This window comes from Caretta caretta, chromosome 9 (genome assembly GCF_965140235.1).
Source record: "Caretta caretta isolate rCarCar2 chromosome 9, rCarCar1.hap1, whole genome shotgun sequence".
In the NCBI taxonomy this organism is placed as follows: domain Eukaryota; kingdom Metazoa; phylum Chordata; order Testudines; family Cheloniidae; genus Caretta; species Caretta caretta.
In genome coordinates this window covers 103,439,018-103,461,889 of record NC_134214.1, presented here as the reverse complement: position 1 = coordinate 103,461,889, position 22,872 = coordinate 103,439,018, and the positions used below count along the sequence as shown (strand labels likewise).

General features: G+C 44.7%; 1 protein-coding gene across 4 annotated transcripts in view; it reads right to left on the bottom strand.

Moving 5' to 3' along the window:
* The window catches only part of TAF1 (TATA-box binding protein associated factor 1), a 142,276-nt gene that overhangs the window by 109,280 nt on the left and 10,124 nt on the right, over window positions 1–22,872 (bottom strand). For all 4 annotated transcript variants that reach the window (XR_007358536.2, XM_048864913.2, XM_048864915.2 and 1 more), the window contains 3 exons: window positions 5,039–5,257; window positions 4,388–4,609; window positions 3,933–4,134 (listed from right to left, as the gene is read on the bottom strand). Coding sequence is in view for 3 of the 4 variants with exons in the window: in XM_048864913.2 (XP_048720870.1) it covers window positions 3,933–4,134; window positions 4,388–4,609; window positions 5,039–5,257 (643 nt within the window). In the remaining variant the exon portion in view is untranslated. The remainder of the gene's footprint in view (window positions 1–3,932; window positions 4,135–4,387; window positions 4,610–5,038; window positions 5,258–22,872) is intronic.

Below are 22,872 nucleotides of genomic sequence, written 5' to 3'. Positions count from 1 at the left end.
CTTTATCTTTTATGGTGGGACCTGAGGCAGCACCCTTAGGCCAGAAATCCCACCCTGGAGTGTGGATTTTACTATATAAAGGGATCTTCAACTTTCCTCCTTTAGTTTAAAAAGGAAAACTGAATCCACATTTCTGCTATGCAAGACCTCAGGAATCCTGGAGGGGAGGCTAGAATCAACAGCAGAATGGGGCAGAGAGGATACTGTACAGAATATAGTAAAAGTCACTTATTTGACTGATTTTTTAAAAGACAGTATTCCTCTTCTGAAGGTGTTGAACCATCTCCTCCTTAACCTGCCCCCTAATCTGACACTACCTCCACAACTAGCCACCTTTCATTTCTAGCATATAGTCAAACAACTACACACAAATTCCTCTACAACTCAGCTCCAAGAAGCACTTGAAACAGATTCTTTTCAGTCTAGTATGAATGAGGGCATTGGAAAAGTCTGCAATAAGTTATTTGTATATAAATACGAAGTCACAGTTAGTCTCCATGGCAGGAGCTAAAAGCACCAATTCTGAGGCAGCTTCTCCCTTCAGTGATCCTCCTGTGGGGAGGTCCTGGCAAGACATAGGAGCAAAATTATCAGATCAGATCATCATCTGGGAAAAGTGAATGCCCCTCTGAACAAGGCAACAGCACTGCAGCACCGAGGATAGCAGGTCACTGCAGACGCAATATCACTGCTGCCTGGACACCAAGGAGCCCTCCAACCAACAAGAACAGTGATACTCGGTTCCCCAGCCTCACAGGAATCTCACACAACTTTCTTCCCCCACAATACCCTGCAATCCCACCATAATCCTCCACATGACCACAGCGATGCTGGAACAATTGCTGGGGGTACTGAGAGCCATTAAATCAAACTGTCAACCCTGTCTATGATGGACACCACTTCAAGCACACCCAGCACCCCTAGTTCCAGCACCTACGCATTGTCACTCAGCGCTCCTTAGCTGTACAAGGGGCTGCAGCCTGATGAACCAGGCAGTTAACACACCATCAGGGCTGTGGAGAGCAGTCTCTATAAACCACAGAATCACAGAAATGTAGGATTGGAAGGGTCATCAATAGATCATCTAATCCAGTCCCCTGCATAACATTATCTAGACCATCCCTGACAGGCGTTTCTCTAACCTTTTCTTAAAAACCTCCAATGACAGAGATTCCACAACCTCCCTAGGTAATCTGTTCCAGTGCTTAACCTGACAGTTAGGAAGTTTTTCCTAATCTCTAACCTAAATCTCCCTTGCTGCAATTTAAAATCCTTATTTCTTGTCTAGTCCTCAGTAGTTAAGGAGATAATTTATCACTCTCCTCTTTGTAACAACCTTTTACATAATTGAAGACTATGTCTCCCCTCAGGCTTCTCTCCAGGCTAAACAAACCCTTTCCTCCCCTGCCCCCCCCAGAATCTTTCATCAGTTTTGTTGCTTTCCTCTGGATTTTCTCCAGTTTGTCTACAACTTTCCCCAAAGTGTGCTGCCCAGAACTGCACACTGTACTCCAGCTGTGGTATTATCAGTGATGAGTGAAAGAATAACTTCCCGTGTTGTGCTTACAACACACCTGCTAACACAGAATAGAATGATGTTCACTCTTTTTGCAACAGTGTTACACTGTCGACTCACATTTAGTCTGTGATCCACTAAAACCCCCAGATCCTTTTCTGCAGAACTCCTTCCTAGTCATTTTCCATTTTGTATTTGTGCAATTGTTTGTTCCTTCCTAAGTGCAGTACTTTGCATTTGTCCTTATTGAATTTCATCCTATTTATTTCAGACCATTTCTTCAGTTTGTCAAGATCATTTTGAATGCTAATCCTGTCCTCCAAAGGGCGTGCAACCCCTCCCAGCTTGGCATTTTCCACAAATTTTATAAGTGTACTCTCTGTGCCATTATCAATATCATTTATTAAGATACTGAACAGAACTGGACCCAGGACTGATCCCTGCAGGACCCCACTTGATATGTCCTCCCAGCTTGACTGTGAACCACTGATAACCACTCTCTGAGCACAGTTTTTCAACCAGTTGTGCACTCACCTTATGGTAGGTTTGTCTAGGCTATATTTCTCTAGTTTGCTTACGAGAAGGTCATATGAGACAGTATCAAAAGGCTTACTAAAGTCAAGATATATCATATCTACTGCTTCCCCCTATCCACATGACTCCTTACACTGTCAAAGAACTGCCCTTGCTTCAGGGTCTCAGTCTGGCTATGGTCAGCCAACAGCTCCTCTTGCTCCACTACCCTTCCCAGCGCTGCAGTATCTCCGGTGCTCCTAGGCAGACAGTCCTTCCCCCTTGCCCTCCAGGAAGAGACTGCCCCTTGCTCCGCTGAGCAGCCCTTTATATATGGGCTGCTCCAGCAAGCCTTCTCCTGACTGGCTCTCCCAATAAACCCTTTTCTGATTGGCTGGGTTCTGCGCAGCCTCTCCAAGGCTGCCTTAACCCTTCTCCTGCCTGTGTGGGACAGCTGCCCCACCACAGTCCCCTTCCTGCTTCTAATGTATTTGTAAAATGTTTTCTTGTTACCCCTTATGTCCCTACCTAATTTAATCTCATTTTGTGAAAATCTTGGCCTAACTTTGTCTCTACATTCTTGTGTTGTTTTTTATATTCATCTTTTGTAATTTGACCTAGTTTCCGAGTTTTTTTATGATTCTTTTTTTGAGTTCCAGGTTGTTGAAGTTCTCTTGGTTAAGCCAGGGTGGTCTGTTAACATACTTCCTATTTTTCCTACCCGTTGGGATAGTTTGCTCTTATGCCCTTAATAACGTATCTTTAAAAAACTGCTAACTCTCCTGAACGTTTTTCCCTGAGATTTGTTTCCCACGGGATCTTACCTACTAATTTGCTGAAGTCTGCCTTCTTGAAATTCATTGTCTTTATTCTGCTGTCTTCCCTCCAATCATTCCTTAGAATCATGAACTCTAATCATTTCATGACCACTTTCACCCAAGCTGCCTTCCACCATCAAATTCTCTACCAGTTCCTCCTTATTTGTCAGAATCAACTCTAGAACAACCTCTCCCCTGATCACTTTCTCCACGTTCTGTAACATAAAGCTGCTCCTGACCCCAAGCACTACCCCTGCATTGCCATAGTTTTTCCTTGCCCTCTCAGAGCCCTGATCCCGTCTTCCTCCCCCATCTGCACTACCCCCTGCTATCTAATCTGCTTCCCCGCTTCTCAGGGTGTCTGAATAGCAGAGCTGAGGACTCAGGGAGACAAAGTAGCAGCATCCAAAAATGAGAGTAACTGGCATAACCCGACAGTTCCATCAGCTTTTCCTTGGAGACACAGAATAAGTTACAATGAACAAAGAATAATTCTGGATTTACAGTTCAGTTTTAAAAACCAGCTTATGTCTAAGCTTGAGAGAAAAGTTCGATGTTTGAAAAAACTGTGTTCCTTTAGCTAGAGAAGCCCCAAAATATTATTGTCTCAGGAATGTGAGAAAGGTTCCTTTTAAAATGTCACCTCTGATAAAATACACAAAATTCCACTGGCCCCTGAAGAGCAAGCACCCAAGCATTAACTTGCAAAGCAGAGGGATTTTAGCGCTGCCATAAATGGAAATCTGAACAGTCACTAGGGGATCTCAAATACAGCAGCCTTTGGTACTGAATTAGGTAGGTCCAGCCCCCCATTTCAGTTGGAAAGGGGAAGGACAACAGGACATTTCGCTGGACATGCACTTGGCTTTCAGTGTTCTCTCGTCTAACAGAAGAGGCCAAGCCTGCTTGGGCAGGAGAAGGACAAAAGGCTTTGTCCTCAACTTGGTTTAGCAAAAGCCACTTCTTGATGGAGAAAGAACACAACCCCACATGCTGAAGAAGAGAGAATGGGGTACACATGACATTCTCAATTAGGCTAACTCAGGGTGTGGGCATGAGAAAGTGTAAAGGCAGCTGCCACGCACCTTGTTGGGCATTGTACGCAGTGGCGTTTCTGGTCATACTGGAGGGCAGCCAGCCTGCCAGGCTCGCACGCTGTGTTTTAGTCCCTTTGTGTTTGACATCCTCCCCATTCCAGATCACATCATCCTCCCACTGTAGCTGTGTCACCATAAGGAAGTGCTCATCAGCCAGTAAGTCGTCCTTCTCAGCCATCACTCCCAAGTTCTGCAGAGGGGAGAACAATAGCATTAGACCCTAGTTAACTTTGATTTTTCCGCTTAAACTATAGAAGAAAGATTCCCTACCTTCTCCATTGTGAATCCTCCTCCTTTCCCCCTCCCACTCACATCTCTTCCACTGGATGGTTCCCAGCCTTATTCACCACCCCAGCTCCATTTCCTTCTCTATTGTGCTCCATCACCACCACACACAACCACACCCTCGCAGCCCCCTCCCCCTTACACATGCTTTCTCTCACCTTCTCCACAGAATGACCTGAAGTCTCCTGTTCTCTCGCATGCTCTTTTAGTTTGAAACCATAGTCAAATCCACTGCCATCCTCAGGAATCCCCAACATATCATACCAGAGCTGGGCTGGCCCATAACGCCATTCAGATACCTTGGGCTTGGTATCTGTCACTTTGTCTATGTCTCCAGTAGACTGGGAAAACTTGGACTCCACAGGTGCCATCATAGTGATCTGCAGCACAGCAGGAAAAAGGAACCTGTCAGTCACTGCTGTCAGAGCTGGCAACAGGAGCTTTTTCTTTCAAATTCTGTCTCATTCTCAGTGGAGAGGAGCATTTCCAAGAAATCTCAGAGATGCATGTTCAATCTTAATAGCTACATTAGCAAACGCTGGAACTGGCAGCCCAGCAATACGAGGACTCTCTACTGCTACAATAAAAAGGGGAAAGCATCCCCTGATTCCTTACCATACAAGGGCTCTTAACCCACAAGGGAATGGTCTCTGGAGCCCCTGCTTAATATCCAAGGAGCAGCCTCTGCACAGTGGGAATATCAGCCTAACCTCCCCTCACCAGTATTGTCTTAGCAGGGTGACTACCTGTGCAGTAAAGAAGCTCCCCATTTGCTAGCTAGGGACCCTCCTAAATCTCAGACTTCCCACCTCATCATCTGAGAGGCACTGCTCCGGAGGAGGAGGAGGAGCAAACTCATATTCCCAGGGAGACTTCTCTTCCATTCCTGCCTCGGTTGCAGCATCACCCTCCTGGATCTGCACTTCTTGCATTAGCTCCCGATGTTTCTTTTTGCGTTTCCTCCGGGCACTACGCCAAACAGATGGAACATTCTTCCCAGGGCCAAAGAGACGGAGAAAACGCAGCACCTGGAACAAGAGGTAAGAGACGGTCATGAGGACAAACCACATGTCCCTGATGACATAGGCACAAGCATTTCATACACCAGAGCAGCAAGTATGAGGAAGCACTCCAAGCCCAAGAGACTTTTCCACCAAGGCCAGGCCAGGGACAAGAAATAACTGGAGAAGTGTAACCACCTAACTTCAATAGTGCCCCCCAATCCCTAGTGCAGTTGGTGGTCTCATTCTCAGACTTGAAACAAATCAGACACACTTTTCCTCTGTTTGTTAGAACCTTTATTTAATCCTCAAGGATATTTTATTCTGAAATTCACCTGAAAGGTAAACCCTGAGCAGAAAGGGAACAGTCCCCATTTATCCAGCTGGGGCACAACAGAATCTGGACAAAATGTCCTTTAATTCAGCACATTCCATTACCAGAGACATATTGAAAAGTTAGAGAGCATGCAAAGAAAAGCCAGTAAAATTGTTAGCAGGATGGAGGGAACTTTTAATAAGGAAGAAAATAAAAGAGTTAAACATGTAAATCCTTTCTAAATGACAACTATTATGGAGGCAGAAACACAATAGTCTAGAAATATCTGGTGTGTGTAAAATCAAGGAGAATGCCGATGTATAATATTACACACAAATAATATTAAAAGAAGGTTAAAAGTTTCAAAGCTGAACACTCAAAAGTTCAGGAGTGATAGAATTAATGTTGTACATTCAACCTTAACTCTGCTCTCTGGTGCATATGCATTACGATACAAGGTGTACAATCACATACACAAGAATCCTGCCTCATTCAGTGCATAGGATGAATGATCCCAGGGAATGGAGCAGCTGTTCAATTATATTTTATCTTATTATTCAGTGTGTGGTCAGATGAATTAATTTAGATGGAATGTTTACAGACATCATCTTCCTTTCCAAATGCAAACAGATGGACATCGTACCAAAAGGACTGAAGGTAAAAAATCCATTACAATCTACATACCACACAGACTATGCTGACAGCTTGTGCCACACGCTCTCAAAGAAACTGCGGAATCACCTGATCAACATCCTCTACAGCAAACAGGGAAAGATAAAGAATGAGCTCTCAAAAATGGATACTCTCATAAAAAAACAACCTTCCACACAAACTTCCTCGTGGCTGGACTTTACTAAAACTAGACAAGCCATTTACAACACACACTTTGCTTCTCTACAAAAGAAAAAGGACACTAAACTTTCTAAACTACTACATGCCACAAGGGGCTACGGCAATGGTTCCCTCAACCCACCCAGCAATATCGTTAACCTATCCAACTATACTCTTAGCCCAGCAGAAGCAACTGTCTTATCTCGGGGCCTCTCCTTCTGCCCCTCCACCCCCACGAACATGATACAGTTCTGTGGGGACCTAGAATCCTATTTTCGACGTCTCCGACTCAAGGAATATTTCCAACATACCTCTGAACAACATACTAATCCACAGAGACCTCCCTACCACACTACAAAAAGAAGGATTCTAGGTGGACTCCTCCTGAAGGTCGAGACAGCAGACTGGACTTCTTCATAGAGTGCTTCCGCCCACGTGCACGGGCTGAAATTGTGGAAAAGCAGCATCACTTGCCCCATAACCTCAGCTGTGCGGAACACAATGCCATCCACAGCCTCAGAAACAACTCTGACATCATAATCAAAAAGGCTGACAAAGGAGGTGCTGTTGTCATCATGAATAGATCGGAATATGAACAAGAGGCTGCTCGGCAGCTCTCCAACACCACTTTCTACAAGCCATTACCCTCTGATCCCACCGAGAGTTACCAAAAGAAACTACAGCATTTGCTCAAGAAACTCCCTGAAAAAGCACAAGATCAAATCTGCACAGACACACCCCTGGAACCCCGACCTGGGATATTCTATCTACTACCCAAGATCCATAAACCTGGAAATCCTGGGCGCCCCTTCATCTCAGGCATTGGCACCCTGACAGCAGGATTGTCTGGCTATGTAGACTCCCTCCTCAGGCCCTACGCTACCAGCACTCCCAGCTACCTTCGAGACACCACTGACTTCCTGAGGAAACTACAATCCATCAGTGATCTTCCTGATAACACCATCCTGGCCACTATGGATGTAGAAGCCCTCTACACCAACATTCCACACAAAGATGGACTACAAGCCGTCAAGAACACTATCCCCAATAATGTCACGGCTAACCTGGTGGCTGAACTTTGTGACTTTGTCCTTACCCATAACTATTTTACATTTGGGGACAATGTATACCTTCAAATCAGCGGCACTGCTATGGGTACCTGCATGGCCCCACAGTATGCCGACATTTTTATGGCTGACTTAGAATAATGCTTCCTCAGCTCTCATCCGCTAACGTCCCTACTCTACTTGCACTATATTGATGACATCATCATCTGGACCCATGGAAAAGAAGCCCTTGAGGAATTCCACCATGATTTCAACAATTTCCATCCCACCATCAACCTCAGCCTGGTCCAGTCCACACAAGAGATCCACTTCCTGGACACTACAAGTGCTAATAAACGATGGTCACATAAACACCACCCTATACCGGAAACCTACTGACCGCCATTCCTACCTACATGCCTCCAGCTTTCACCCCGACCACACCACAAGATCCATCGTCTACAGCCAAGCTCTGCGATACAACCGCATTTGCTCCAACCCCTCAGACACAGACAGACACCTACAAGATCTCTATCAAGCATTCTTACAACTACAATACCCACCTGCGGAAGTGAAGAAACAGATTGATAGAGCCAGAAGAGTTCCCAGAAGTCACCTACTACAGGACAGGCCTAACAAGGAAAATAACAGAACGCCACTAGCCGTCACCTTCAGCCCCCAACTAAAACCCCTCCAATGCATTATTAAGGATCTACAACCTATCCTAAAGGATGACCCAACACTCACAAATCTTGGGAGACAGGCCAGTCCTTGCCTACAGACAGCCCCCCAACCTGAAGCAAATACTCACCAGCAACCACATACCACACAACAGAACCACTAACCCAGGAACCTATCCTTGCAACAAAGCCCGTTCCCAACTGTACCCACATATCTATTCAGGGGACACCATCACAGGGCCTAATAACATCAGCCACACTATCAGAGGCTCGTTCACCTGCACGTCCACCAATGTGACATATGCCATCATGTGCCAGCAATGCCCCTCTGCCATGTACATTGGTCAAACTGGACAGTCTCTACGTAAAAGAATAAATGGACACAAATCAGATGTCAAGAATTATAACATTCATAAACCAGTCGGAGAACACTTCAATCTCTCTGGTCACGCGATTACAGACATGAAAGTTGCGATATTACAACAAAAAAAACTTCAAATCCAGACTCCAGCGAGAGACTGCTGAATTGGAATTCATTTGCAAATTGGATACAATTAACTTAGGCTTGAATAGAGACTGGGAGTGGCTAAGTCATTATGCAAGGTAACCTATTTCCCCTTGTTTTTTCCTACCCCCTCCCCTCAGACGTTCTTGTTAAACCCTGGATTTGTGCTGGAAATGGCCCAACTTGATTATCATACACATTGTAAGGAGAGTGATCACTTTAGATAAGCTATTACCAGCAGGAGAGTAGGGTGAGGGGAGGTATTTTTTCATGTCATGTGTGTATAAAAAGATCTTCTACACTTTCCACAGTATGCATCCGATGAAGTGAGCTGTAGCTTACGAACGCTTATGCTCAAATAAATTGGTTAGTCTCTAAGGTGCCACAAGTACTCCTTTTCTTTTTTTAGATGGAATAAATGGGCTAAAGGTGTTAAATAACGTAGTCACTGTCCAACATTAAACAGTGTTAAATAGGGTCCAGGGCCTGATATACAGAGGCCTGCTTAGCACCATGGAAAACACACCATTACATTTTGTTTAACCTTTGATTAAAGATACAGTAAAGAAGGACAGTTAACATTTTAAGCAAGGCTTTCATTTTAACAACATCCTTTGCTCCCTTTCCCTTTAGCTGTAGACAGCTTTTAGAAGGAAAGAATCCCGCTTGTTTGACAGTCTCTTAGATGGGATCTAATGCTGCGCTTTTGGGGAAAGGAGAAGAAATTAGTTGAGATGGGCTGGAGGTGCTGTTGCTGTCGCTAAAGTCCAGTCTTAGAAAGAAAATCCCCCTTGTCTGACCATCTCTCAGCTGGGATCTAAGATGGTAATAACTCTCATCCCCGACAGTATCTGGGATTCAGCTCGTGCTGGTAGGGGTGGTGATGTCATCTGGGTCCCCCTCTCTCTCTCTCTACTCAGGACACCTCAAGGATTAGGATGATGAAGGCCCAGGATCCCAAGAAACAGTGGGTATGGCAGCCATAATGGTGAAGCTCACTCCAAAAGCCTTTGTTTGTTCTTTCCATCTGTTGTTCTTGTTGTTCCACCTACCCCACACACTCAAAATATCTTTCTTTTATGTGCCCAAAAAGGGAGTGATGGGCAGAGGAGCCCATCCCCTCATTATTTTGTCCATCAATTAGGCCCAATATCAGGCATACCAATTTTGGCTCATTCACTTCCAGCTCCACATCTCCTGTTTTTAACAAGCATAATTTCAACACAGTCTTTGAATCATATCAACCTGGCCTTTTTGTTTAGACAAATTCAGTTATTCTGTCTCCCTTTCATGCCTTTTCCTATCAATGTTATTGTAACATCTTATTCACTTTTACATACTTTTTACAGCTGAGCAATTTGGGTACCTTTGTAGGCCCAATTATCACAACAGGTCCCATGACTTCTTTACTCCACACCACCTAAACCCTAAACTGAAGACAGAATTGTGTGGCTTTGTTTTTAAAGAGTCATGAGTGCTCAGAACTTCTTGAAAATCAGGCCCCTGATGTCCCAAGTTGGGCACCCAGAAAATGAAGATGACAATTAGTGACCATCTGCAAAACATAAGAACACAGGAATTGCCAGACTGAATCAGATCCTAGGGTCCATCTAGTCCAGGATCCAGTCTCAGACAGCAGGGAGCACCAGATTCAGAGGAAGGTGCAAGAACCCTACAGTAGGCAGGTGGGGGATGATCTGTACCTCTGCATTAGGTCTCTTCTTGATCTCTAAGAAGTTAAAGTTTGTCTTAAGCCTTGAACCATGAGGTTTAATATCCCAAAAAATTCATCTGAGTGAGTTGTGCAGCAGCCCATAGGTAGTCTGTAGCAGAGCCAGGGACAGAACCCAGTTCTGCTAAGTTGCAGTCAACCACCTTAACTACAAGCCCATTCTCTCTTCCAGCAGTTTCCCTATATCATTCACTGCAACCGTCCAACTTCTGCAACAAAATAAGTAGGACTCATATAGACAACCACCATATTCATTATGCAGTCCCAGTTAATCCACTGAGTCATTTACCATGAGAACCAAGTAAGGCAAAGGTTCTGTGGCAAATATGGGATCATCTAATTAAAGATGGTATCACAATGCATATGCACAAGGGGACAGGAATTAAGGTGTAAATTTGCCACAGGCCTCAAGTAAGGGCTCACATGTAAGTGTCACAATCTGGTCTTTGGTTTCCCCACTGCTCCTGAAACAAAGTAAACTGTACCAGCCCCATACTTGGCACAGATGACCTCCCCCCTCCATCCAGGGTCAGCTGCACTGCACATAAACATTGGGAAGAAAGGGAGGCAGAATCAAGGCTCTACCTTGTCCCTGCCCGCTTGTGTGGGAGCACGAGTAGCAGCCCCACAAAGGCAGCTCTCTGCTAATACAGATAGCCCATAAAAGGGAAGTAAGGGCGCATCGTATGGACCCTTGTGGAGACTTACAGTGGGTCACAATCTGGCCCTATGAATGCATGGATAATTTAAATTATGTAATTTCCTAACTTTTGAGCACCTGACTTTGGACTATACCTAATCCGGCTAGGAAACTTGTTAAGTTTGAAGGGAAAAACAGATGCTTATACACGAATGCAAGGAGTTTGGGCAACAGAACAGAGGAACTGGAACCACTGGGGCACGACACTGGGGCAAACTGGATATCATAGGGATTACAGAAACAGGGTGGAATAGCTCTCATGACTGGAATACAGGTATTGTAGCATAGGTGCTGCTTATGTCAGATAGAATCATAGAATATCAGGGTTGGAAGGGACCCCAGAAGGTCATCTAGTCCAACCCCCTGCTCGAAGCAGGACCAATTCCCAGTTAAATCATCCCAGCCAGGGCTTTGTCAAGCCTGACCTTAAAAACCTCTAAGGAAGGAGATTCTACCACCTCCCTAGGTAACGCATTCCAGTGTTTCACCACCCTCATAGTGAAAAAGTTTTTCCTAATATCCACTCTAAACCTCCCCCACTGCAACTTGAGACCATTACTCCTCGTTCTGTCATCTGCTACCATTGAGAACAGTCTAGAGCCATCCTCTTTGGAACCCCCTTTCAGGTAGTTGAAAGCAGCTATCAAATCCCCCCTCATTCTTCTCTTCTGCAGGCTAAACAATCCCAGTTCCCTCAGCCTCTCCTCATAACTCATGTGTTCCAGTCCCCTAATCATTTTTGTTGCCCTTCGCTGGACTCTCTCCAATTTATCCACATCCTTCTTGAAGTGTGGGGCCCAAAACTGGACACAGTACTCCAGATGAGGCCTCACCAATGTCGAATAGAGATAAGGGAAAAGGTGGTATGGTAGCATCGTACATCAATGATGTGGTAAAGTGTAAAGAAATAACAAGTGATCGAGAAGAATGAGGGGGGGGATTTGATAGCTGCTTTCAACTACCTGAAAGGAGGTTCCAAAGAGGATGGCTCTAGACTGTTCTCAATGGTAGCAGATGACAGAACGAGGAGTAATGGTCTCAAGTTGCAGGGGGGGAGGTTTAGATTGGATATTAGGAAAAACTTTTTCACTATGAGGGTGGTGAAACACTGGAATGCGTTACCTAGGGAGGTGGTAGAATCTCCTTCCTTAGAGGTTTTTAAGGTCAGGCTTGACAAAGCCCTGGCTGGGATGATTTAACTGGGAATTGGTCCTGCTTCGAGCAGGGGGTTGGACTAGATGACCTTCTGGGGTCCCTTCCAACCCTGATATTCTATGATTCTATGATTGCATGGACAAAATGGAATCGATTTGGGTCAAAATCACTTTGGGGAAGAATTGTAAAAGAGGTTCTACTAGGATAGTGTGGGGGTCTGCTATAGAACCCCCAGGTCGGACTTGGATAGATACCAGGAACTGTGTCACAATAGGAGACTAACTTCCCAGATACAGACTGGAGAATAAATGCTTCCAATAATGGTAGCTCCCAGTTACTACTTGACATGATAGATGAGTTTTATTTATCAGTCACTGAGCCAACAAGAGGTGATGCAATTTAGACTTGATTTTGGTAATTGGTGAGATCATAGAAGAGCTGATCATATTAAAAAAAAAACTTGTATCAAGGGATCATGAGTTGATACAGTTTAAAATTAATTAAAACCAGGTCATCACCTATGGCTTTTCATTTCAAAATTTGGAAAATTAGGGGAAGGACCTCCAGGAAGTCAACTGGACTGAAGAGCTCAAGGACTTAAATGTGGAGGAGGTCTGGAATTTCTTTAAATGAAGTGTACAAAAACTGCAACTTGCATCCCAAGCAAGGGGAGGAAAAAGCTTTCAGAGAAAGACTCCGGACCCAAATTGATGAATATTTACCTCAAAAAGGTTATTAGGCGTAAGCAGAGAGCCTATAGAGAATGGGAAAAGGGACAGATCAACAAAGAAAGCTACACCTTGAAGGTCAGAACATGCAGAAATAAAGTGAGAATTGCTGAAAATCAAGCTGAATTAGATCTTGCCAAGAAAATTAAAATAAGATGTTTTTAGTTACATAAATAGAGAATAAGCCAGGATGAGGTGAGGTTGGGTTGCTGTGCAGTGCAGATGGGGAGGGGATTAAAGATAACGTTGGAATGACCCAAACACCAAATGAATACATTGCCTCAGTTTTCAATAAGAATGAAAAAGGCTAATGTAGTGCCCATCTTTAAAAAAGGGAAGGAGGAGGATCCTGGGAACTACAGGCCAGTCAGCCTCACCTCAGTCCCTGGAAAAATCATGGAGCAGGTCCTCAAGGAATCAATTCTGAAGCACTTCGAGGAGAGGAAAGCGATCAGGAACAGTCAGCATGGATTCACCAAGGGCAAGTCATGCCTGACTAATCCAATTGCCTTCTATGACGAGATAACTGGCTCTGTGGATGAAGGGAAAGGATGTGTTGTTCTTTGACTTTAGCAAAGCTTTTGACACTGTCTCCCACAGTATTCTTGCCAGCAAGTTAAAGAAGTATGGGCTGGATGAATGGACTATAAGGTGGAGAGAAAGCTGGCTAGATTGTCGGGCTCAACGGGTAGTGATCAATGGCTCCATGTCTAGTTGGCAGCAGGTATCAAGTGGAGTGCCCCAAGGGTCGGTCCTCTGGACGGTTTTGTTCAATATCTTCATAAATGATCTGGAGGATGGTGTGGATTGCACCTTCAGCAAGTTTGCAGATGACACTAAACTGGGAGGAGAGGTACATACGCTGGAGGGTAAGGATAGGATACAGAGGGACCTAGACAAATTAGAGGATTGGGCCAAAAGAAATCTGATGGGGTTCAACAAGGACAAGTGCAATGCACCACTACAGACTAGGGACCGAATGGCTCGGCAGCAGTTCTACAGAAAAGGACTTAGGGGTTACAGTGGACGAGAAGCTGGATCTGAGTCAACAGTGTGCCCTTGTTGCCAAGAAGGCCAATGGCATTTTGGGATGTATAAGTAGGGGCATTGCCAGCAGATCAAGGGATGTGATCGTTCCCCTCTATTCGACATTGGTGAGGCATCATCTGGAGTACTGTGTCCAGTTTTGGGCCCCACACTACAAGAAGGATGTGGATAAATTGGAAAGAGTCCAGCGAAGGGCAACAAAAATGATTAGGGGTCTGGAACACATGACTTATGAGGAGAGGCTGAGGGAACTGGGATTGTTTAGTCTGCAGAAGAGAAGAATGAGGGGGGATTTGATAGCTGCTTTCAACTACCTGAAAGGGGGTTCCAAAGAGGATGGATCTAGACTGTTCTCAGTGGTAGCAGATTACAGAACAAGGAGTAATGGTCTCAAGTTGCAATGGGGGAGGTTAGGTTGGATATTAGGAAAAACTTTTTCACTAGGAGGGTGGTGAAACACTGGAATGCGTTACCTAGGGAGGTGGTGGAATCTCCTTCCTTAGAAGTTTTTAAGGTCAGGCTTGACAAAGCCCTGGCTGCGATGATTTAATTGGGGATCGGTCCTACTTTGAGCAGGGGGTTGGACTAGATGACCTCCTGAGGTCCCTTCCAACCCTGATATTCTATGATTCTATGAATGATAATACAGAATATGGGAATGAAGACCTATCGAAATGAGTATATAAAAAGGGAATTCACCACATCTAAAATGAAAGAAAGCCTTAAAGAGCTTATTGCACTGAAATCAGGGAGATGAAATAATTTCTCTCCCAGAATACTGAAAGAACGGATACATGAGATTTCTAGTCCAATAGCAAGGATTTTTAATGCATCTATCTATTCGGGGGTGGTACCAAAATGATTAAAGAATAGAATCATAGAACTGGAAGGGACCTCGAGAGGTCATCTAGTCCAATCCCCTGCACTCATGGCAGGACTAATTATCTAGACCATCCCTGACAGGTGTTTGTCTAACCTGCTCTTAAAAGTCTCCCATGATGGAGATTCCACAACCTCCCTAGGCAATTTATTCCAGTGCTTAACCACCCTGACAGTTAGGAAGCTTTTCCTAAGTCCAACCTAAACCTCCCCTGCTGCAATTTAAGCCAATTGATTCTTGTCCTTCTTGAAATCCATTGTCTTTATTGTGCTGTTCTCCCTCCTACCATGCCTCAGAATCATGAACTCTATCATTTCATGATCACTTTCACCCAAGCTGCCTTCCACTTTCAAATTCTCAACCAGTTCATCCCTATTTGTCAAAATCAAATCTAGAACAGCCTCTCCCCTGCAGGTGTCTCCACTTTCTGAAATAAAAATGGTCTCCAATACATTCCGAGAACGTATTTGATAATCTGTGCCCTGCTGTGTTGTTTTCCCAACAGATGTCTGGGTAGCTGAAGTCCCCCATCACCAGCAAGTCCTGTGCTTTGGATGCTTTTGTTACCTGTTTAAAAAAGATCTCATCCACCTATTCTCCCTGGTTAGGTGGTCTGTAGTAGACCCCATCATGACATCACCCTAATAGCTAACGTCAGACCTATATTTAAGAGAGGGGGAGAAACAGGTGATCCAGGCAGTAACAGACCTGTTAGTCTGACCTCAGTAGCATGCAAGGCGTTAGAACAAATTTGGAAGCAAAGAATAATTAAATTCACTGAGGTAAATGGAAAAGAGGATTCGGTGCAACATGGATTTACCAAAGGTAGATCCTATCAGACTAATATTCTTCTTTAAGAAAATAACTGATTTTTTTTACATAGGGAAAATATAGCAGATCTAATACACTTGGACTTTGGTAAAGCATTTGACATAATATCACATGGGAAAATATTTAACTAGAGAAAATGGGGATTAGTACAAGAATTGTAAGGTGGATAAGAAACTGGCTAAACGGGAGGACACAACAGGTTGTGTTAAGAGGTACACTGTGGAACTAGAGGGAGGTTCCTAATGGAATTCCTCAAGGATCAGTCTTAGGACGAATCTTATTTAATATTTGCATTAATAATGTCACAAAAAGTAGGCTAATTAAATTTGCTGACGATACAGAGTGGGAAGATACTGTCAATACACAGGAGGATCGAAATATGTACAGGAACAACTGGATGAATAGTACTAAGTGCACAATCATGCACTTAGGGTCTAATAATAAGAATTTACACTGTGGGACTCATCAGCTGGAAGCAACAGAAAAGGAGAGAAGCCTGGGTGTTTTGGTCGATCATAGGAGGACTATGAATCACTAATACAATGCAGCTGCACAAAAGGCAAATGCAATCCTAGGACATGTTAGGCTAGACATTTCCAGGATAGATAAAGTATTAATGCCATTGCACAAGGCATTGGTAAGACCTCATTTGGAATACTGTGTACAATTCTGGCCACTCATGTTCATGAAAAGATTAATTTAAACTGGAACAAATGCATCAAAGAGCTAGTAGTATGGTCAGGACAATGGGGGGGACCTATCATATGACAGGAAGGATAAGTTGCCTGGAGCATCCCTTCTGGTTCATGTCAAATGTTCCTAAAATCTCATGCTTTACGGCCTCCGCCAGTTACCTGCAGGGGTCAGGAAGAATCCCCCTCCAATGCAGTGGGGGGGGAGGGTTGTCCCCTTCCGCTGAAGCATCAGAGATGGCCACAGCTGGAGGTGAGACATTGGACGCTGTGGGACGGTGCTCTGAGGTAGCACCGAGCATTCTCTCTCTCCTGTGCTTGTGATACAGAGGGCTTGATATATACAGCTCAGACTAGATGATCTTGTGGTCTTTTCTGGCCTTAAATTCTATGACTCTGAAGTCTTTAAGATAGGGTTAGAATTGTAATTTCAATTTTTTTTTTAAAGTGAAAAATGTCTGTCATGTACAACTGTAACTACCCTCCACAGATCATCATCATCAGGATTTGAACCAAGAACTTTGAGCACTGTAGCACAGACCTCTACCACTTCAGCTGACAGAGTAATTACAGTCCTAGAACACACAAGGAGCTGACTGAGGAGATATCTGAGCCATTAGCGATGATCCTCTAAAAATCATGGAAAACAGGAGAGATTCCAGAAGACTGGAAAAGGGCAAATGTAGTGCCTATCTCTAAAAAGGGAAATAAGGACAACCCAGGGAATTACAGACCAGTCAGCTTAACTTCTGTACCCAGAAAGATAATGAAGCAAATAATTAAGCAATCACCTAAAAGATAATAAGGTAATAAATAACAGCCAGCATGGATTTGTCAGGAACAAATCCTGTCAAACCAACCTAAAACCTGTCAAAACTAACCTTCTTTGACAGAGTAACAAGCCTTGTGGATGGGGGGGAAGCAGTAAATGTAGTATACCTTGACTTTAGTAAAGCTTTGGATACGGTCTTGTATGACCTCATAAACAAACTAGGGAATTACAACCTAGATGGACATACTATAAGGTGGGTACATAACTACTCACTGGAAACAGTTTTCCAACCAGTTATCAGTGGTTCACAGTCAAGCTGGAAGGGTATATCGAATGGGGTCCCACAAGGATCAGTTCTGGATCCGGTTCTGTTCAATATCTTGATCAATCATTCAGATCAGTGGTCACCAACCAGTCGATCGCAATAGTCGATACTAGAGAATCTCCCAGTTGATCGCAATTACCAGCAGCACAGCATAGACTCCCTGCCTACCCCGACCCCAAGCCGCTCCCGGAAGCGGCCAGTGCAGCCCCAGGGGGCAGGGGTCTCCCTCCACACGCTCCCATTGGCCGGGAGAGCTGCACGGGTGGAGCCTACAGAGAGGGGCGGTGCATGGAGCCACATGCCCCCCACACCTCCCCAGGGGCAGGATGGCCCCTTACGAGAGTGGTGTGAGGCTGGGGTAGGCAGGGAACCTGCCTTAGCCTCGTTGCACCCACTGCCGACCGGGAGCCGCCAGAGGTAAGTGCTGCCCGGCAGGAGGCCGCACCCCCATCCCTGAGCCCCAGTCCTGGAGCCAGAACCCTATACCCCCTCATGCACCCCTAACCACACCCTGAGCCCCCTCCCGGAGCCAGCACCCCAAACCCCCTCCTGCTCCCTAACCCTGAGCCCCCTCCCAGAGCCCGCACCCTGAACCCCAACACTCTGCCCCAGCCCGGAGTCCCTTCCTGCACCCAAACTTCCTCCTAGAGCTTACATCCCTCACCCCATCCTGCATCCCAAAGCCCTGCCCCAAGCTCAGCCCAGAGCCCCCTCCCACACTGCGAACCCCTTGGCCCCAGCCCAGAGCCCGCACCCACTCCCGAACCCCAGCCCGATGAAAGTGAGTGAGGGTGAGGGAGGGGGAGAGTGAGCAACGGAGAGGGGGGAGGAGATAGAGTGAGCGGGGCGGGGCTTTGGGGAGGGGGAGGGGCCTCGGGGAAGGGGCGTGGTAGATCCTGGGTTATCCTTAGATTCAAAAATGTGATCTTGGGCATAAAAAGGTTGGAGACCACTGATTTAGATAATGGTATAGAGAGTACACTTATAAAGTTTGCAGACGATGCCAAGCTGGGAATGGTTGCAAGTGCTTTGGAGGACAGGATTTACATTCAAAATGATCTGGACAAACTGGAGAAATGGTCTGAAGTAAAATAGGATGAAATTCGATAAGGACAAATGCAAAGTACTGGACTTAGGAAGGAACAATCAGTTGCACACATACAAAATGGGAAATGACTGCCTAGCAAGGAGTACTGCAGAAAAAGATCTGAGGTTCATAGTGGATCACAAGCTAAATATAAGTCAATAGGATAACACCGTTGCCAAAACACAAACATCATTCTGGTCTGCATTAGCAGGAGTGTTGTAAGCAAGACATGAGCAGTAATTCTTCCGCTCTACTCCATGCGGATTAGGCCTCAGCTGGAGTATTGTGCCCACTTCTGGGCACCGCATTTCAGGAAAGACGTGTACAAATGACCCATGAGTAGGGCCCTACCAATTTCACAGCCATTAAAAACACATCACAGACCGTGAAATAAGCCCTTCCCCATGAAATCCGATCTCCCCCTATTGCTAGGAATGCTCCAGCCAGGGGGCTCCTAGCTCTGGCTGGGCTGGGGAGGGACAGGACTTGTCCATCCCCTGCACAGCCACGCTCAGGAGGAGCTCAGACCCACCTCCACCTCTGGGAACCTCCTGCGGCTGCAGAAAGCTCCTCATTGCTGCCTTCAGAGTCCAGCTCTGAAGGCAGCACAGAAGTGTGGGTGGCAATCCTCTGACCCCCCCTATGACAGGTTTGCGACCCCTCCACAATCCCCTTTTGGGTCAGGACACCTAGAGTTACAACACTGTGAAATTTCAGATTTAAACATCTGAAAACATGAAATTTACCAATTTTCAAATCCTATGACAGTGAAATTTACCATAATGTACTGTGAATTTGGTAAGGCCCTACCTATGAGGGAAGATTGAAAACACTGGGTTTGTTTAGTCTGGAAAAGAGAAGACAGAGGGGACATGATAACAGTTTTCAAGTACATAGTAGGTTACTACAAGAAGGAGACAGAAAAACTGTTCTTCTTAACCTCTGAGGATAGGACAAGAAGCAATGGGCTTAAATTGCAGCAAGGGTGATTTAAGTTGGACATTAGGAAAAACTTACTGTCAGGGTGGTTAAGCATTGGGATAAATTGCCCGGGGAGGCTGTGGAATCTCCATCATTATAGATTTTTAAGAGCAGGGTAGACAAACGCCTGTCAGAGATGGTCTAGACAATACTTAGTCCTGTCTTGAGTGCAGGGGACTGAACTAGATGACCTCTCGAGGTCCATTCCAGTCTACAATTCTATTGTTAGTTGACAGCAGCAGTAAGTTGCTATCTTCTGTAAACCAGACAAGACTAGTGGCAGACAACCCTTGAACAATGGGTTACATATGGAGAAATAGCAACAGACTACATACCTAAACATACATTTAGCAGGTTCTTTCTGAGAGGCAATGTGGCTAACTGGTTATGACCTGAGCCTGCCATATCTGAGACATGAGTTCTATTTCTAGCCCGGACAGACATTTCAGTTACTCCTTCAGTAAAATATGAGTGCTTGCTTGCCTCCCAGGGTAAGGATGTGAGGCCTTGCTCAGTAATATGGCTTGTGAAATGCACAGAATTACCACCACCATTATTATTAATCATGTTTATTATGGTAGTGCCTAGGGCCCAACCAAGAACAGGGCTTCATTAAGCTAGGTCCTGTACAAACATAATAGTAGACGATCTCTGCCCTGAAGAGCTTACAATCTAAACAGACTAGTCAACAGAAGAGTTGAGGTTCATAGTGTTTTGGCTTCCAGGCCAGTGCACCTTCTCCAGGCCGCATATGGTATTTTGATGAAGCCATACAGCAGAGCCCTACAGCAGAACTGGGATCCCAAAGGTCCTACAGGACATAGATTCATACTTATTAAGGTCAAAAGGGACCATTATCATCATCTAGTCTGACCTCCTGCACAATGCAGGCCACAGAATCTCACCCACCCACTCCTGCAATAAACCTCTTACCTATGTCTGAGCTATTGAAGTCCTCAAATCATGGTTTAAAGACTTCAAGGTGCAGAGAATCCTCCAGCAAGTGACCCGTGCCCCATGCTACAGAGGAACGCAAAAAAAACCCCAAGGCCTCTTCCAATCTGCCCTGGAGGAAAATTCCTTCCCGACCCCAAATATGGCGATCAGCTGAACCCCGAGCACGAGGACAAGATTCACCAGCCAGATACCAGGAAAGACTTCTCTGTAGTAACTCAGACATGTTGCCATAATAGCAGGAGCAGGTAAAACGTACTTTGTTGGGGGTGGGATTGGGGGCAGGGAGGAAGACAGACAGACTGTGGTAATTAGCTGGAAAACACTTTAAAAATTGTAAAACTTAAATTTAAGTGAGGGATAGAAAGAGATTTCATGTCTAACAGACAAAGTATTTTTACACAGTTTAAATAAGATTTGTTCTATTCTTTTAGTAGTAAAAATTGTGTCTGAATTCTGTTTATATACATAAAAAATATATTAACCAACTGTGGGTTGGTTGGTTTTTTTAGTAGCACGGTGGAATATTTTTATTTCCCCCTGTCATAAATATAAAGGGAAGGGCAAACACCTTTAAAATCCTTCCTGGCCAGAGGAAAAACCCTTTCACCTGTAAAGGGTTAAGAAGCTAGGATAACCTCGCTGGCACCTGACCAAAATGACCAGTGAGGAGACAAGATACTTTCAAAGCTGGAGGGGGTAGGGGAAACAAAGGTTCTCTCTATCTATGTGATGCTTTTGCCAGGAACAGAAAAGGAAAGTAATCTACCTAGATTAGCGTTAGATTCTGTCTTGTTTAAATGGCTGATAAAATAAGTTGTGCTGAATGGAATGGATATTCCTGTTTTTGTGTCTTTTTGTAACTTAAGGTTTTGCCTAGAGGGATTCTCTATGTTTTGAATCTGATTACCCTGTAAGGTATTTACCATCCTGATTTTACAGAGATGATTCTTTTACTTTTTCTTCAATTAAAATTCTTTTTAAGAACCTGATCGCTTTTTCATTGTTCTTAAGATCCAAGGGTTTGGGTCTGTGTTCACCTATGCAAATTGGTGAGGATTTTTATCAAGCCTTCCCCAGGAAAGGGGGTGTAGGGTTTGGGAGGATTTTGGGGGGAAAGACGTTTCCAAGCAGGCTCTTTCCCTGTTATATATTTGTTAGACGCTTGGTGGTGGCAGCAATAAAGTCCAAGGGCAAAAGATAAAATAGTTTGTACCTTGGGGAAGTTTTAACCTAAGCTGGTAAAAATAAGCTTAGGGGGGTTTTCATGCAGGTCCCCACATCTGTACCCTAGAGTTCAGAGTGGGGAAGGAATCTTGACACCCCCCCTACTGTTCTTGTCAACTGCTGGAAATGGCCCACCTTGATTATCACTACAAAAGGTTCCCCCCTCCCCCGGCTCTCCTGCTGGTAATAGTTCACCTTTCCTGATCACTCTTGCCACAGTCTGTATGGTAATACCCATTGTTGCATGTTCTCTGTGTATATAAATCTCCCCACTGTATTTTCCACTGTATGCATCCGATGAAGTGAGCTGTAGCTCACGAAAGCTTATGCTCAAATAAATTTGTTAGTCTCTAAGGTGCCACAAGTACTCCTGTTCTTTTTATGGTGGAATTTGTCTTTCTTGAGAGATCTAAGGTGGAAACAGGATAAAAATGCAAGAAAGATTGCGGGAGTAGGACTTGCATGCAAGACAGGAGCAGTATTAAAAAAATAGTCCTGCACAGGGCTCTACCATACAGCATTTGAAATAAGCCTCTAACAAATTCTACTGTACACGTGCAAATAATCATTTTCTGTGATTTATAACTAATCTAGATGGATTTTCACAAGGACCAAAAAACAAAAAAAAACACATTTAACCTCAGGGTCTATAAAGAGGGGAAGGCTCCAGGCAAGGATGGTCTGACAGCAGAAGTGCTTAAGGCGGGTGGTCAGGAACTTTGGAAAGCTCTCACCCAAAGGTTCAGCCACTACCTGGAAATCCAGAAGATACCATCCACCTGGAAAGAGTACAATACCATCTTGCTGCATAAGAAAGGCAATCGAGAAAATCTAAAGAACTATCGCCAGATCTGCCTGCTTTCGCATATCTATAAGTTGTTCACTAAAATAATAAAGCAGGCCGGCTTTCGAAGGAATTACAGCATGATAGACCACATCTTCACTCTAAACCAACTACTAGAGCGTTCAAGGGAATACAAGTTCCCTTTGTGTATTGCCTTCGTGGACTACGAGAAGGCGTTCAACAGCATAGAAACTAACACTGTTCTTGAAGCACTTTCAGAACAGGGCATCAGCGCAAAATATATCACATTACTAAAGGAAGCAAACTCTAGCTGCAGCACGCACATATCGCTCTTCGATACTCCCCTCC